Raw genomic sequence first — 13479 nt, forward strand, 5'->3', positions numbered from 1 at the left:
TAATATTTTCTTTCAATCCGATATGGCTGCCACACCATGTGACCAACGATGTTTTCGTGATCATCTTTTAATCGCCATGCCTAGTCAATGACACACAAAGTTTCGAGCCAATTGATTTGGTGGTTTGGGAGAAGATGTTTTTTTAAAGGTTTTAGGTTAAATCCAATATGGCTGCCAAACCACCTGACTTATGACGTTACAATTATCATAAAATCATTCTGCATGGGTGTCACTCCTACCCTGAAAGTTTCATCTCAATTGGAGATGTGGCTGCTGAGAAAAATGAGGTTTAGCCCTTACTGATGGACGGACTGACAGACGAACCCGAAAACATAATGCCTCCGGCCACCTTCAGGGGCAGAGACATAAAAATGTTTAAATGTCAATCATTCAGTTATGACCTTCACAATTAGGTCAAAGTCAAAAAAGTTAAATAAACCCAACACTTTTTATTCCCATTATTGATGCAAAATTTCAATCCGAAAATCCTCGGACATTGGCAGAAAAAAGGAGAAAATTATAAATGGTGATTTCGCACCCCAAAGGGTGTAAGACCTTGGCATTTAACACGGACGGGTATAATGTAAATAAAGTTTAAATGCGTCTTGCCCAAAGCAATCAAGAGAGGGCAATTCCATTCTGATCAGACAAACTTTAGTCGAGTTGTGTTGAAAAATGTTGCAATGATTGATGATACAATCATGACATTAAAAATTAAGTCCACCCCACATACTTTCTATTCGCATTATTGATGCAAAATTTCATTCTGAAAATTCCAACCAGCCCTGAGATGTAGCTCCGAAATTGATACAGTTTGGAAATTTGGAGTGTTTAAAAAAAATAATTTATAAATGGTGGTTAGTACACCTGGGGGTCTAAAACTCTACCATTAAAAATTTGGGCCAAAAATTTGGAGAAACAAACCATACAACAGCAACAAGCCTTCCCCTATGTGATAGGGGTAGGCTAATAATTAATAATAATAATAATAATAATAATAATAATAATCATTAAAAATAATAATAAAAATAATAATAATAACAATATGAATGAATGAATGTCACACAATAGTCAAGCCATGCACTAACAAGGAAAGCAGGTACAGTCTCAGACTCAATCCCCACCAGCATCTCAGCCTTTGCAGGAACTGGGGACAAAGTGGCAAAAGCAAGGTCTGCCTTCTCCAGGTCGGGATGCAGCACCTGCCAAGTGTAAAGAGAGGTAGATAAATGGGTAAGAATAAGGAACAATTATCAATCAAGCATTCAACTCCATACTATCAGTGACTAAAACAGCATTGACTTGCAAACAATTTTGTCATGACAATAGTCATTCTGCTGATACATTTTGCAGTACAGTCGGACCCCAACTTTCGCAGGAGATATGTTCCTGGAAAATGCCCGCAATGTGAAATCCACAAATGTAGGGGCATTTTTTCAATGGGAAAAGGGGGGATAGGTTCTCAGCGGTAACCGATTCATAGAGGAATTTTTGTTTAAGTTTAAAATGTTTTTGACCACAAATGCACATAATTGCATTTTCAAATAAAAATAAAAACTTACTAATAAAAACAAACTAAAACACCAGGTACCGTTTCCGATGTTTATTGAAGGAATGCGATTTACAATTTATTAAAAGTGTTTCACCAACCTTCCATAAAACTTAAAAAAAAAAAAAACAGCATGTATGCACCATTTCAAATTTTTATTTCACAAAAACACAACTTTTCAAATGATGTTTGATGGATGAATGATTGAGGATAAATAAATGATTGATGGATGAATGAGGAATGATGGATGAATGAATGATTGAGGATGAACGAATGTTTGATGGATGAAGAATGAATGATGGATGAATGATAGATGGATGAATGATTGAATGATTGATTGATTGATTGATTGATGGATGGATGGATGGATGAATGATGGATGAAGAATGACTGATGATGATTGATGGATGAATGATTCATGAATTATTGATGGGTGAATGATTCATGGATGAATGATTGATGAATGATTATTGGATGAATGATTGATGAATGAAGAATGGATGATTTATGAATGATGATGATGAATGATTAATGAATGATGATGATGAATGATTAATGAATTATTGAAAGGATGATGATTAATGAATTATTGAAAGGATGGATGGATGGATGGATTGATTGATTGATTGATTGATTGATTGAACGATGACGATGATGATGACGACGATGACGACGATGAATGAAACTGCAGTGAACAGCTTGAAACTGAAGACATGAAGTAATGTAGGTGAGGGCGCTGAAGCTGATGCAGGTGAGATCGCTGATGAGTGGTGCACCGAGGGTGAGGATGGAGAGTTTGCTGAAGAGGGCGCAAGTGAGGTTGCTGATGAGTCGTGCACTGGAGGAGAGGCAGGACATAGTGCTGAAGCTGTTGAGGTGGAGGGACCAAGGAGGAAGAAATGCGTGAGGGAGAGCTCTTGGCAGATTGCCACAGGTTTCTGTGCAGCTCTTTGTATGGGAGCATCATGTCATCCAACCACCTCTTAAACTTGAGGTAACGCTCCATGACCGGGTCGGCTTCTTGCATCTTGTCAGCAAATGCCTACATGTCCTCACCCAGGAACTTGACCGTGAGGTTGGACTTTGACACCTCGTCCTCATCACTGCCCACCACCACCTCCTCAGAAACCTTGATAATGGCCTCCAACTCCTCCTCGGTGAGAGCGTCGGCATGCAAGGCGATATGATCCTCCAAATCCTCAGGCTCCATGTCGACAAAGCCTTCCACTCCCACCTGCCGTGCCAACCCGACAATTCCATGCCTCTCCACCATGTCTGGAAACCCTATAAAGTGTTTGATGGTGGAGGCCCTTATCTCATCCAGCAACTCCTTGATGGCACATGTTGAACTCTTTCCAACACCGCCTGGCGTGTCCATCGCATCCAAAATGTGGCAAAGGGAGTAATACGTTTTAAAAGTAGAGATTACACCTTGGTCGAGCAACTGGATCTGGGAGGTTGTATTGGGTGGCAGGAAGATCACCTCGACATTTGGGTGAGCCACGGTCAGATCTGTGGGGTGGCCATGAGCATTATTGACGAGCATAAGAGACTTGAACGCAAGGTTTTGTTTCGTCAGGTACCTCTCCACCTAAGAGATGAAACAGTTATGAACCCAGTCCATGAATATTGCTGCCTTCACTCACCCCTTCCTGTTAGTCCTCCAAAACATGGGAAGCGTGTTTGTTCTTGCCCTTGAGAGCATGCTGGTTCAGGGAACAGTACAGTGTCATGGGTTTGACCATACAGTACCCTTTTGTGTTTGCGCAGAGAAGAGATATCTGGTCTTGCCAACCATGAATCATGATGCTGTCCCCTCACGCTTCGAGACAAAAGTTTTCCTGGGCATTATTTTTTTCCAGAAGAGGCCAGTCTGTTCTGCATTGAATACCTGCTATGGCAGGTACCACTTGGTCCGCAGAGGCATGCTTGCCTGTGAGCTTTACATTTTGGAAACCATACTGCTCCTTACAGTGGTAAAACCATCCCCTGCTCACTGTGAATGAACTGGGGCTGCTCGTACCCACATGGATTAGCACATACTCGTGCTCGCACCATCCGCGCCAGCCAGATGCTGGTTAATAAACCTCGCCTTTGCACGAATGAGAGGTCACCTCAAAGGCATGTTCTTCTGCGTGTTGTGCTCTTTCCATGTGCTTAGAGCCTTCTTCATCCTTTCGATGTCGACGTCCTGGACCTAGGCGATCACCTTGGTGCCCGGTACAGTGATTACCGCAAAACTATCTCGGATAATCTTCTCATTGTTCCATACTAGGACGTGCCCGTACGTGCGTGCAAAAAAACATGCGTGCAAACAACAACAAAAAAAAACTTTGAAACCACGTGGCAGTAACGACCACAGAACCCCCCCCCTCTATTTACATGAAATGGTTTGGTCCATTCGCAACGACCACAGAACCCCCCCCCCTCTATTTACATGAAATGGTTTGGTCCATTCGCAAAGCCAAAGCGAACGGCGAACGGCTAAATCGCCATAGCTCGGTAACTACTTGTCCGATTAATATGAAACCTTGAAAAGGCACATCCTCGGGTCCCCAGCAATATACCTGGCAAGTTTCAAGTATATCGGACCCGTGGTTGTCGAGAAACAGCGGTCACAGACAAACAAACAAACACACAGACACACAGAGATTACTGGAATTATAGATAGATGTATATATGTATATATGTATAGCCCGTGCCCTAGGGCATGCCCGTACATGGGTGCAATGCCCGTACGTGGGTACGTGGGTGCGAGTACGGTGCCAATCCCCCCCCTCTATTTACATGAAATGGTTTGGTCCATGAAATGGTTTGGTCCATTCGCAAAGCCAAAGCGAACGGCTTGCGAGTACGGTGACAATCCCCCCCCTCTATTTACATGAAATGGTTTGGTCCAAAGCGAACGGCTTGCGAGTACGGTGACAATCCCCCCCCTCTATTTACATGAAATGGTTTGGTCCAAAGCGAACGGCTTGCGGAGTTTGGTAAAGAAATCGCCATAGCTCGGTAACTACTTGTCCGATTAATATGAAACCTTGAAAAGGCACATCCTCGGGTCCCCAGCAATATACCTGGCAAGTTTCAAGTATATCGGACCCGTGGTTGTCGAGAAACAGCGGTCACAGACAAACACACAAACACACAAACACACAGACACACAGAGATTACTGGAATTATAGATAGATGTAGCGAATGGTGGATTCATTCATGTAATAATGCCTGTCCAGAGGCAACACTCCTCTTGAAATCTGGTGCAGCAGCTCCACTTTCTGGATTAGGCTCATCCCTTTCTTCTACTTCTTGGCAGCCGACGCATCTTCAGTACTGGTCTTGCGCTTGAAAGCCATGATTGAATGATGAACAGAGCTAGAGGCAAAAACATAGGTCAATGCAATGGGACGAGAGGAATGATTGAGACCCAGGACACAAGTTGTCGTGCAGGTATTGTGGGCAGCTGTGGGATGGGGGGGGGGGGGGGGGAGTCTGCCACGCGTTTTTGGGGGATGTTAGCAGGTGATGCCATATTCGCCAGACGGTAATAGATGCAGTGAAGCGTTTTCATTCTGGATAGTAAATTGTGGGGAATGACATCTTACAGAGCTGGTGGGACATGCCGCGGAACTACAGTGCTTTCAGAAAGTATTCACACCCTTGGAATTTTCTCGCATTTTGTTGTGTTAAAGCCTGAATTAATGATGGATTAAATTAAGATTTTTTTGTCACTGATCTCCATATAATATTCCATAATGTCAAAGTGGAATTATGTTTTTAGAGATTTTTATATTAATTCAAAATGAAATACAGCCATATCTAATTTACACTAGTATTCAACCCCCTCAGTCAATACTTCATAGAGGCGCCTTTTGCAGCGATTACAGTTTTAAGTGTTCTTGGGTATGCCTATCAGCTTTGCACATCTGGATTTGGGGAGTTTTTCCCATTCTTCCTTGCAGATTTGCTCAAGCTCTGTCAAGTTGGATGGGGAGCATCAGTGAACAGCAATGTTCAAGTCTCTCCACAGATTCTCAATGGGATTGTGCAAAGGCAGACAAAATGTTTCTGTACACTTCCGAATTCATTCTTCTGCTGCCATCATTAGTTACATCATCAATAAAGATGAGTGATCCAGTTCCAGAGGCAGCAATGCAAGCCCAAGCCATGACACTACCTCCACCATACATTACAGATGAGGTAGTATGCTTTGTATCACATACAGCTCCTTCCCTTCTCCATAATTTCACCTTTCCATCACCTTAGTAAAATGTTTATCTTGATCTCATCTGGCCATAAAATTTTGTTCCAGAACTCACTGGGTCACCTCTGCACTTCGTGGCAAATTCCAATCTGACCTTTCTATTTTGGTGCTGATGAGAGGTTTGCATCTTGCAGTGTAGCCTTTGTAATTCTGCTGTCGAAGTCTTCTACAAACGGTAGATTGTGATACTTTTACCCCTGAACTCTGCAGGTTGTTGGAGATGTCACTGACAGTTGTTTTATAGTTTTTCTTCACAGTTCTGATGATTTTCTGTCATCAACTGTAGTTGTTTTCCTTGGCCTTCCTGGCCGTTGTTTATGGCTAATTACTGTACAATTGTGGTTTCTTTCCTTTTCAAGATGTTCCAAATTTCTGTATTTGATATGCCCAATTTTTGTGCTGTGGCTCTAATTGAATTATTCTGTTCTTTCAGCTTCCAAATTACTTGCTTTCCTTTCAGACAGTTATCTGGTCTTCATGTTGGTTTGTGCCGACTGACTCCAAAGGCAGACTGCTAAGCGAAAAGCAAAAGTTAAAACCAAGACGAGACATTGACAGCTTTTATGTGTGAACAATCAATGCAACAAGAAACACCTGTCAGTCATTTGTCCCAAAACTTATGCTTACCTGGAATGGGAGTAGGTGGGGGGGAGGAACTAAACATGAAAAGTATGATTGGTCTACAATGGTAAAACATATATGCATAGAAATAGAAAATAAATAGAAGTTGACCATCTGTACACTTGCCTCATATTAATCTTTTCATTTTAAATCCAAATTTCTTTAGTATACTGTATGGCAATATTAACAAATTTTACTTCAGTTCCAATACTTATGGAGGGCACTGTATGTGAAGTGTATGTGACAGTGTATGTGAAGTTAAAATATGCGAAAGAACTGTAATTAAAGATATTACAATAAAACATGCACATACCCCACAATTGGAATTTTTGGAACTAATCGAATGTATAGCTCTATAGCTCGTGTGTTATTTGCGTGAAAATTGGGTATTGTAATATACTGAACAAACGCCTTCACGTCGATATTTCAGTAAAAGAGCGGGCCGAGAGAGGGACACGACACTACAGTACGACGCCATTACAGGACTGTGTTATTCCGCACATGTGCAGCCTCAACGCTACGCGATTGCGTCATTCAACACAATACTGGAGGTATATACAAGGGTAACGGTCGCCTTCATGAAGATTGGACAAGCTATCACCTGCACCATGGCAAACTTTCACGTTTCTGCCCTGACTGACTACTGGGAAAGCATTGGCAATGCTTTCAAGTACCCAATTGGCAAAAAGTACCCAACATACTCCTTGCCAAGAAACTACTCCAGAAGCATAAACATTCTGAAATGAGTATGGTACATCAGATATTCGATACAAGTGTGTCAACTTTAAAAAGTGAATTTCACTATGACTAAACATGTGTATGCATCATACAACTAAATTTTGTGTGATGTTGCAAGGGCATGTGAAAGTCATTTGTTGACCATTTAGTACCCGACCTCCCCCAGGTGTAGATATATTAATCGTTCTATAAAGATGACTGGCACACTAAAATAATGCACCATTATGGGGGCAACGAGGAGTCAACATGGTTTTTTGTGAAGGTGTCAAACCATGTGACGTTCTGCAGAGAATGACTGCACAATATGGTACAAACTGGATGTCACAGGAAAATGTGTACGGATAGTGTGAACGGTTTCAAAAATAAGGGATGAGTGCATGCGAGAATCAAAAGTGTGGACAACCAAGTCATGGAATAATGCGGCTAGGAATGAATCTGGGACCAACCAACATTTTATTACAATAGCATCCATAACAATGTGAAGAGGTGGAAGAAGTGTGTGGATGTGCAACAAGACCACATAGATTATGTTGCTTTTGAGATGAGTGCCATGTCACCAGGTGACCTAAAACAAATTTCCTTTGCCTGACATACCAAATCAAGATGTATGCGATACTCAAGTACCCACAGCAGCAGTATGAATAGCAAGCTAAAATCAGGATTGTCTCTGCATATATATGAGGGCATATGGTGAACAAAGTTTGCTTCAATAGGCGACAAAATATTTACATGAAAAAAACTATAGCAATGTGACTGTGTCGCCAATATGCCTCCGCATAGTCCCACAATGGGTAGGTGTCCTCGTTCACTGTCCGAAAAAAACAAGTTTGATTTAAATCCCTTCAGCTGTTTTCTAGTACCTGTATCACATTTTCACCAGCCATGACAGATTTCACATCAATCGGTGAGGCGGTTCCAGAGAAGGGTTTTTTTTAAATATCAACTTTCAAACTAATATGGCTGCCATACCACATGACATATGACTTTTAAAAATGTACATTCTGTATATGTATCGTAGGGGATCACGTTTGTGAAGTTTTGTGTTGATTGGATAAGGTTATTTTTTCTATCCAAGATGGCTGCCAAACCACGTGACCCACAACATCATCATTTTAAAACTATACGAAACGGTGGTGTTAGATATTTGTAAAATTTCGCATTGATAGGGTAAGCGGTTTCAGATATAATTATTTAATATTTTCCTTCAATCCAATATGGCTGCCACACCATGTGACTAATGATATTTTAGTGATCATCTTTTAATCACCATGCCGAGTCAATGACATATTTTTTTTATAGGTTTTAGGTTAAATCCAATATGGCTGCCAAACCATGTGACCTTTGATGTCATAAATTTAATATTTCAATACGAATGGGTCATAGATCATGTGCATGCAATTTCAGATTTTTATGACAAGGAATTCAATTAAAATATTTTTTGCTGGTATACCACTTCACCTATGATGTCATCATCATACTTTTGTTCCCCATTGGGAGTAATTGACAATGTGGCAAGTTAAAAAAAAAAATTCCATGCTGCGGTTTCCGAGAAAATTTATTATTATTATTTACGTTTAATCCAAGATGGCTGCCATACCACATGACCTATGACGTCACAATTATCATAAAATCATTTTGCATGGGTGTCACTTCTACCGTGAAAGTTTCGTCTCAATTGGACATGTGGTTGCTGAGAAAAACGAGGTTTAGCCCGTACGGACGGACAACCCGAAAACATAATGCCTCCGGCCACCTTCGAGGGCAGAGTAATAAAAAGCAACACTCTGCAAATATTGAAACTACCATTGATCCGGCAATAAAAGAAGAACTTTTTATAAGAAGAAAACTTGTATTACCATAGATATAACATTCTGAATTTGCTGCAGGTATGGCTCAGGAAGAGTAGACACGTGCACACATTCGGGTGTGCTTATAGTTCCACCATCCAGATCGGCAATGATCACATCCAACTGCTCACCAAGAACATTGCAAAGTTAGATCTATACATTTTGAATGAACACAAGCACGCTTTAGAGGACAAATTTTGACAAGATTTTTGCAAAGAAGTTTTTTTTAAATCACAAACTTTTGTTGTTTTTTTCAAAAGACTGTCTTAACAGAGTCAAAATGACTCCTTCCATGTAGAAATTTCACGATTTCACTATAACCCCTGCAAAATTACCAAATACTGCTTCATGACTATTTTCTTTGAAGCCTTGCACATCTTTTGATACCAAATTTAATATGCATTGAAATTGAGGGGGAAAAAAAAAAAAGAAAAAAAAAAAAAACTTGAAAATCTGCATACTTGCTTAATTAATAACTAGAACATTTTAAAAACGAGACATTTTATCGCTAATTCAATGATATAGGCATATTGTTCAGAAGGTATTCTATCTACACACCAAATTGTGTCAATCGGAAGTTCACCTCCGAGATCTTGGGGAGAGGAGGGTCAAAATAACCCCCAAGCCCAAACAAACTTCATAATGGCCCAGCCTGACCAAGGTTAAAGTGCTTTACACAACATACATACATACATACATACACACACACATACATACACACACACACACATACATACACACACACACACACACACACACACACACACACACACACACACACACACACACACACACACACACACACACACACACACACACACACACACACACACACACACACACGAGCTGCAAAATAGAGCTCGAAGAAGAAAAGAAAAAAAAAGGGGGGGGGGGGAGGGAGGGGCGTCATCAATGTTACCGATTCATTTTTCATCCACGATTCAACCACAAACCTTTAATGCTCTAATACCAAACCAAAATTTGGTCATTTTTGTAAAATTACGAAATTCATTGTTTTTTGTATTAAATATATTATTAGCCAAAGCACGCAAAGTGATACGCAGGGTTAATCAATTGGTTCATGTCTCTCCGTCCGTTCGTCCTATCAGTTTATGATCGAGGAACAGCTTATTTAAATCAAATGTTATATATTTAACACTAATCGGAACATGAATACAAAGACAGGTTTTTTGTTTTACCGTACTTTGGCTCTGAATTTGATCCGATCGCACATGCCCAGAAAGGAGTGAGATAATATTATTACTCCGTCTGGCTGCCTGATAGTCAAACAAAATTGAAAAACACCCCAAGCAAAAAACTTGCTGTTTTTAAGGACGTCCATAATGGACACGTATGACAGGCACGAATAATGAATGTAATGTGGTAGATAGGGTGATGTAATAGATGCTGGAGAAAATATCGGTAGAACCCGTGATCTTATTTATACACCTTTAAACCGATTTTAAACCTTTATTCAAATTGAATTATATATTTGAACACTGTATAATACAAATCGCCATCAAAATACTTCCAAGAACCACACGACATATCGATATATAGCAGCTATGGGCGTGGCATGTGAGATCATCCCAACACTTCATCCCAACACGTGGCAGTGTTGGGATGAAGAAGAAGTTGCCATACAGCTATGTACATCTATGGTGATCAATAATGCCTCCATCTCCTAAACTGCGACTCAACGTCGTCCTATTAGTGTACAAGGTGATGTACAAGACTGCTTAGAAGAACGACACTTCCGGCTTTTGGTTTTTTTTTAACGATCTTTATCACATTGAATACCAACTCTTATATTGTAAACAACACTCCCATTTGCAAGTCAAGTTTGCATGTGCATCTACTTTCTTTTCAAATTTTACCCTTTTATGAGGAAATCTAAGTTAATTTCTTATTCAACGCTGGGGTAACCTCAAGTTATAAGAAAACTCGTAGCAGACAGTGGGACAAGATTTTCAACTCCGTAGGCCAGGTACGAGCTTTCATGGAGAACCATTTTTTAGCACTGAATCTGACGATGGTACTACGCCATTGCTATAGTCAGGGGGTCAAATGCATATTTTGGCCTGACCTGGAAAGTGGGTCCAAAGTTTTTTTCTCAGTGTTTTCATGTTATTTAGGTATTGCTCCCGATTTCAATTGATTTGTGAACATTAACTGTTGAAGATGATTGTACCCTTACAGTAACTATGTTCACAATTGATCCCTCTGGGTGCTGCTGGTGGTCAAGTGGTGGTATGCACTGGGCCATCTTCACTTCACTTCACTTCTTCACAAGGGGAAGATGGTGATGATTACAATAACACTGATGATTGATGATGTTTATGATATAAGAAAGATTTTAAAACCAAATACAGAATATGTACAATTTTGGTGGTTTAGTAACCTATGAATAGGTACACCATATACAGATCATTTACATAACCAGATTTGATGTAATCTTTGAACATAAAATCATAAAGAACTCAATAAATATGTAGTCTAGCATTTCTTCATTCAGTATTGAACTCAGAGACCTTATAACAAGACATTCGACGTTATAACAATGGATACAGGTTCAGTATAATGAGAAATATATCGCAGTGTATAAACAATGCTGCGTTGTACACGTTTGACCCAGATATTTGACCTTTGACCTATGACTGACCTTTGACCCACGAATAGGTATGGTCAAGATACACCCATATGCAAAAAAATCAAGACCCTAGCTTGAACGCTTGTAAAGATATAAGGGTATTTCTATTTTCCCCACCTCCATAAAACCAGTGTTTTGCGTCCTGATAGCCGCATTTGTATAAAACCTGTTATATGAAAATGCTCAATGATGGGAGAATGTCATCATGCAGTTTCATAGAGTACAATACCTATATAACATGAAAACACTGAGAAAAAAACTTTGGAACCACTTTCCAGGTTCAGCTCCTGGCCCCCTGACTACTAATGGTAGATCATGTGCTGAGTACCGCATGTTTTTTTTCTTTTTTGCTATTTGTCATTACTCATTACCCTTCACAATGGCACGTATGAATGCAGATGAAGTGGCAAAACTCCTCTCACGTCGACTGATAATGATGATCAGGATTATTACATAAATTTACGTTCACTGAACTGGCACGAGAGCATATTCTGTTTACAATACAATACGGTAATCTATTCTACGAGTTTATTCGAAGTCAGCAATCAACGTGTTGAAATCATCATTTTATTAAAACTGAAGTATATAATTGAACACTGCGCATTGTATTATGTTCTATGAACTCTCCAGTTGATATATGGATGAGTTTATGCATCGACAATGCAGTCAAACTGAAATTACAAAGATATTGAATAGCAAGCAACTTGAAGACTCTCTCTTGTGAAGAAAAAAACAATAAACAAGCTAAACTACATCACACATCATTTTCGTAGAAAGTCAGAAATTGATGGCCAACATGAAAAACAACTTCAACATATTTTATTCCGATCAAAGCTGAGAACAGGCTGTAACAAACATCAGGAGAGTTAAAACTATAGTCCTTTGTTAAGTAATCTCAACAGTATATCATCATTGCCGAAGAGGAGCATCTGGCAGAACACCAAGTAATGCCTTACTTACATGTAACGTATTGGTGGCATTAAATGAAGGTGAATAAAGCCTTTGTAAATGAGACAAAACAAAACATGACTCAGAATTATTCAGCATTTCCAGCAAACAAATCTTGCACAATAACCCTACCTCCAACTCGTTCCCCAAGTAATTATGGCACCATTTTATGTCTCTATCTCTCTCCTTCCTCATATGTGGCGATTTCAATTGTCATCATGCCAGTTGGGTGGGTGTGGTTACCTCACTCACCATTGATCTCAGATTATCAATTTAGATCGAGACCAGGCCACTCTACACTGGAGATGATGCTTCTGTTTCCTCAACAATGGATAGAGGTCCTCAATAGCAGGACAAGAGATCAGACCTGACACCAGACAGGAGATCTCCCATGACAAATCTCATGCCTTCGATAAGTTCTGTCACTCAAGCTTTTGGATCTCCCTATCTGCCATGATCTTTCCTGGGAGAGTCATATTTGCAAACTGGCCTCCAAAGCCAGTCGCCGACTTGGCATCCTTTGTTGTGCAAAGTCCTTCCTTGGCACAACTGAGCTCCAAACCACTTACAAAGCTTTCATCTCCAGCTTGATGGAATACTGCTCTCCCCTCTGGGCTGGTGCTCTTGCCTCACACCTAGCTCTGCTTCACACTGTAGAAAACAATGCTTTTTGAAGCATTGGTACCTCCTGCGATGAAGCCGATTCTGAGGGCCTCTCACTCCCACCGCAGGCAGGTTGGTGGTCTTTCTGTCTTCGACCGCCTCCTCTCCGACCTTGCTCCCCCTGCTCTATCTGTGCTTTGTCCCCCCCAATAGTTCTACAGGACGCACAAGGTCTTCCACCAACCCCCTTCTGGTGAAGCATCCA

General features: G+C 40.4%; 1 protein-coding gene across 1 annotated transcript in view; it reads right to left on the reverse strand.

Annotated features, from left to right (window-relative positions):
• The window catches only part of LOC144889363 (myotubularin-related protein 13-like), a 32395-nt gene that overhangs the window by 14074 nt on the left and 4842 nt on the right, over nucleotides 1-13479 (reverse strand). The window contains exons 6-7 of the mRNA XM_078769561.1: nucleotides 9023-9136; nucleotides 1125-1202 (exon numbers count right to left, since the gene is read on the reverse strand). Coding sequence (XP_078625687.1) covers nucleotides 1125-1202; nucleotides 9023-9136 — 192 coding nt within the window. The remainder of the gene's footprint in view (nucleotides 1-1124; nucleotides 1203-9022; nucleotides 9137-13479) is intronic.

This window comes from Myxine glutinosa, unplaced genomic scaffold (assembly GCF_964187855.1).
Source record: "Myxine glutinosa unplaced genomic scaffold, kmMyxGlut1.1 SCAFFOLD_3106, whole genome shotgun sequence".
Taxonomy (NCBI): domain Eukaryota; kingdom Metazoa; phylum Chordata; class Myxini; order Myxiniformes; family Myxinidae; genus Myxine; species Myxine glutinosa.